The following is a 3,818-nucleotide window of genomic DNA, read 5'->3' on the forward strand; positions in this document are numbered from 1 at the left end:
GTTTGAAAACCCGATGCATCAAATCCATAAAGGCGGCAGGGGCATTGGTCAACCCAAAGGGCATGACTGCAAACTCAAAATGCCCATATCTAGAATTGAAAGCAGTCTTGGGTACATCTTCTTTCTTAATAAGCAACTGATAGTAACCCTGTCGGAGATCTAACTTGGAAAAGACCACCGCGCCTTGCAACTGGTCAAACAGTTCATCGATATGGGGAAGTGGGTATTTGTTCTTAATGGTCATATTGTTTAATCCCCGATAATCGATACACAATCTTAAAGTTCCATCCTTCTTCTTAACAAATAGTACCGGAGCCCCCCACGGAGAGCCACTCTCCTGAATAAACCCACGCTCCAACAGGTCTTGCAACTGTAATTTCAACTCCTTGAGTTCAGCAGGTGCCATTCGATAGGGGGTCTTAGAGATATGTGATGTCCCCGGTAACAGGTCAATCTTAAACTCTATCTCTCTCTCCGGAGGTAAAGTTACTAATTCATCAGGAAACACATTCGGATACTCACTTACTACAGGCACATCTTCAACCCTCAACTTATCAGTAGGAGTGTTTATAAGAAAATCTAGGAACCCTTGGGCCCCTTTACACAGAAATTTCCTAGCCCGAATACCCGAAATCAATGCAGATGAGGCTAAACTACCCCTTATATCGAGCCTTAGGGTTGCCTCCCCCGGTATACGAAATTTCACTATTTTTCTCTTACAATCAAGTTGTGCATCGTACTTAGCTAGCCAGTCCATACCCAATATAACGTCGTACCCCTTAATAGCTAAACTTATAAGATTCCCCAAAAGCTTCCTCTCTCCTACCCAAATTTCGCAATTTGTATACATCAAACCAGTAATCAAACGTTGGTCCCCCGTAGGAGTACTAACTTCTAAGTCATAAGGCAAGCTAACAGGGGTTATATCAATGCCGTACATAAAATCGGGGTTAACAAAGGAATGGGTAGCACCAGGGTCGACCAAAATCCTAGCTAGACGATGAAAAACAGGGATCGTACCTTCTACAACCCCAGAGGAATCAGGGACTTGTTGTTGCTCAAGGGAGTAAACCCGAGCTGGCACCTTTGGCTTTGTCCCTTCTACCTTGGACTGTCCCGAGTTAGCCTTCGACGACTGGGTGGTTACTCTAGCCTCCCGAGGTAACACCGGACAGTTAGCTATTTGATGCTCCGCACTCCCGCAGCGCAAGCATTTCCTTTCTTTCCTCCAACAGTTGTCCTCAGTGTGGTTTGGTTTCCCACAAAATCCACAGGGTCCGCGTGGTAACTGAGGCCGAACTTCCTTGTGAGACGCTTCTCTGCGGGCCCCGTCCATTGTGACCACCCCTCGGCGGAGTCCCTCGTGTCATCCCCGGTTGCCTTCCTCCCCCGGCTCCTCTTCCAAACTTGGGAGGGGTCCCTTTATCCCCTTGGGTCGAACTACTCGCAGAGAACCCCCGTTTTTTCACCTGAAAGTTCCTTACTTGAAGCCTGGCATTTTCAACTCGCAAAGCTTTCTCCACAGCGTCACTAAAGATATTGATCTGGGCTACCGCCAGATCCTTTTGAATTTCCACATTGAGCCCTTGAATAAAACGCCGAACTCTCCTTTGCTCCGTTAGAATGAGTTCAGGGGCAAACTTAGATAAACGAGTAAACTGGCTCTCGTACTCAGCCACCGATTGAGTCCCCTGGCGGAGTCTAATGAACTCGTCCTCCTTCTTTTCCTGGACTAGAGGGGGAAAGTATTTCGCATTGAAGTCCCTCACAAAGTTTACCCATGTTCTTGGGGTTTGTTCCCGGTCCCACTTCATTCGTATCACGTTCCACCAAGAACGCGCGGCCCCTTCCAGTTGGAATACAGCGAAAGTAACCTGTCTCTCTTCTGAATAGTGTAGGGCGGCAAAAATATCTATCATTTTCTCTAACCATTTTTCGGCCACGTCTGGATCTGGCCCTCCCAGAAATTTTGGCGGAGAAAACTTCTGAAATCTCTCTAGGGCCCGATCTTCACTCTCTACTACATGGCCAGGGTTCCCAGGTTGCTGGATAGGAGGTTGGCCCTGCTGTTGCACTACGTGGGCTAACAGGTCGGTCATTTGCTGCATAGCAGCAGCTATCTGGGCATTAGGGTCAACCCTAGGTTCAGGATTTGGTTCAGTCGTGGTATCCCTAGTACCCTCGTCAGTTGTGGGTTGCCTAACCCCGCGCCCGCGGCCTCGTCCACTACGAGTGCCTTCCATTGTTCTAATGTCACTCTAAAGTCGAGGTACAAAATAATATTAAAAGTGCATATAAATATAGTCATATAAGCATGATCGAAGAACCAAAATAAACACCACATAAGATATGTATACACATAGAACAGTTATACACAGAACACATAACGGTGACAAACAGTCATACATGAGCAGTCAAGCAAATATATACAAAAGTACTCCCGTGAAGCCAAAAGAGGGTCTGTCAAGATACACTGTACAACCTAGGTCCCAAAAGATACAACACAGCTAACCAAAAGCTTTTCCTAGGTATCCCTCACACGGGATCAAAACAAGGCTCAAAAACCCTAATCTAGTCCTCAACGGAGCCAACCGACTCCCCCCCCCGAGCTAGAGCTAGGGGCGCCTCCCTGACCTGGAGCTCCGCCACCTGGAACTCCCCCTGGCGCATTGGCGCCAATCACTCCCTGGATGAGTGCCCCACACTCATCGATAATAGCGCCGGACCGGTCTCTCACCTCCCGGACTACCCTAGTGAGGCGGTCGTTAACCACCTGCAACTGCTCTCTCAGAGCGTTCGTCCTCTCCTGCTCCATGGCCACGTTCCCCTGGAGCTCCCCAATCCTATCGGCCTGCATCCGCGTGATGCCCCTAAGCCTAAGGGTCTCAGTGCGCTCCCTGGCGGCGGCACATCTAAGCCTCCGTCGCTCAGCAAGCACTGCCACAACCACGTGGTCCGCGTAAGAATAAAACTGGCAACGCCTACAGCGGCGGGTTCGGCTAGCGGTATACCACAGCCGAATCGGACCTCCTGGTCTCTCCTGGTAGTCAATAACCCGTGGGTGCCTCTGAGGTGGCTCGTCTCCGCCCGCTCCACTAGTGCCGGCCATAACCTACAAAGAGAGCAAAGGTTTATAGCTTAGACAATATATTCATACTTAATGGCATCTAAGGACCAGGTTTGGGGTTCGCCCAGGGTAATTCTAACCTAGGCTCTGATACCACCTGTGACAGCCCCACCTTCCCCTAAGGCGTACCAAAGGGGTTAGCGGACTGCCTGCCCAGCTCTCGCCAGGACTACTAAAGCGGTAAAACATTAATTCAAGTCGTTCGGGAAACTACTAACGCGCTTAACCCAACCATCAATCAAGAAACGGAAAACAAAAGTTAAAACGTAAAGTGAATAGTGACTGCCACGTCACAATCAGCCAGAACCCAATCAAATGCAAATAACTGCTTACAATCCCGGAAAGGAATATATATACAAGCCAAGTAGAATACATGGAAGATGAATACCCACACACTGTTACCAACCACATTTGTATGATTACAAGCCAAAAGGAAACATGTAAATCCAAGTACAATCAAGTTGCCAACTATTGAGGAGCTATACAAAATCTCTCAACTAGCTCTACTCAACTCATCTTCAAACTCAAAAGTCCAAAAGGTAAATCCCTGTAAGGAAAACAAAATTCACGGAGTGAGCTTTCGCCCAATGAGGTACCATCACCAAAATATACCAGGATCACATAAACACAAGAATATTCAGTCCAAATACGCACGTCAAGTAAGTAAAATCAACAACACCCAAGTGTAGGG

At 48.0% G+C, this 3,818-nt stretch overlaps 1 protein-coding gene across 1 annotated transcript; it reads right to left on the minus strand.

Moving 5' to 3' along the window:
- Positions 1-1,241: 1,241 nt before the first annotated feature.
- On the minus strand, positions 1,242-2,099 carry LOC113766381. Its single transcript, XM_027310578.1, has one exon. It carries the CDS (start codon positions 2,097-2,099, stop codon positions 1,242-1,244), a length of 858 nt encoding a protein of 285 aa, XP_027166379.1.
- Positions 2,100-3,818: the final 1,719 nt, after the last annotated feature.

The sequence above is a fragment of the Coffea eugenioides genome, chromosome 3, assembly GCF_003713205.1.
Source record: "Coffea eugenioides isolate CCC68of chromosome 3, Ceug_1.0, whole genome shotgun sequence".
NCBI classification, from domain to species: Eukaryota; Viridiplantae; Streptophyta; class Magnoliopsida; order Gentianales; family Rubiaceae; genus Coffea; species Coffea eugenioides.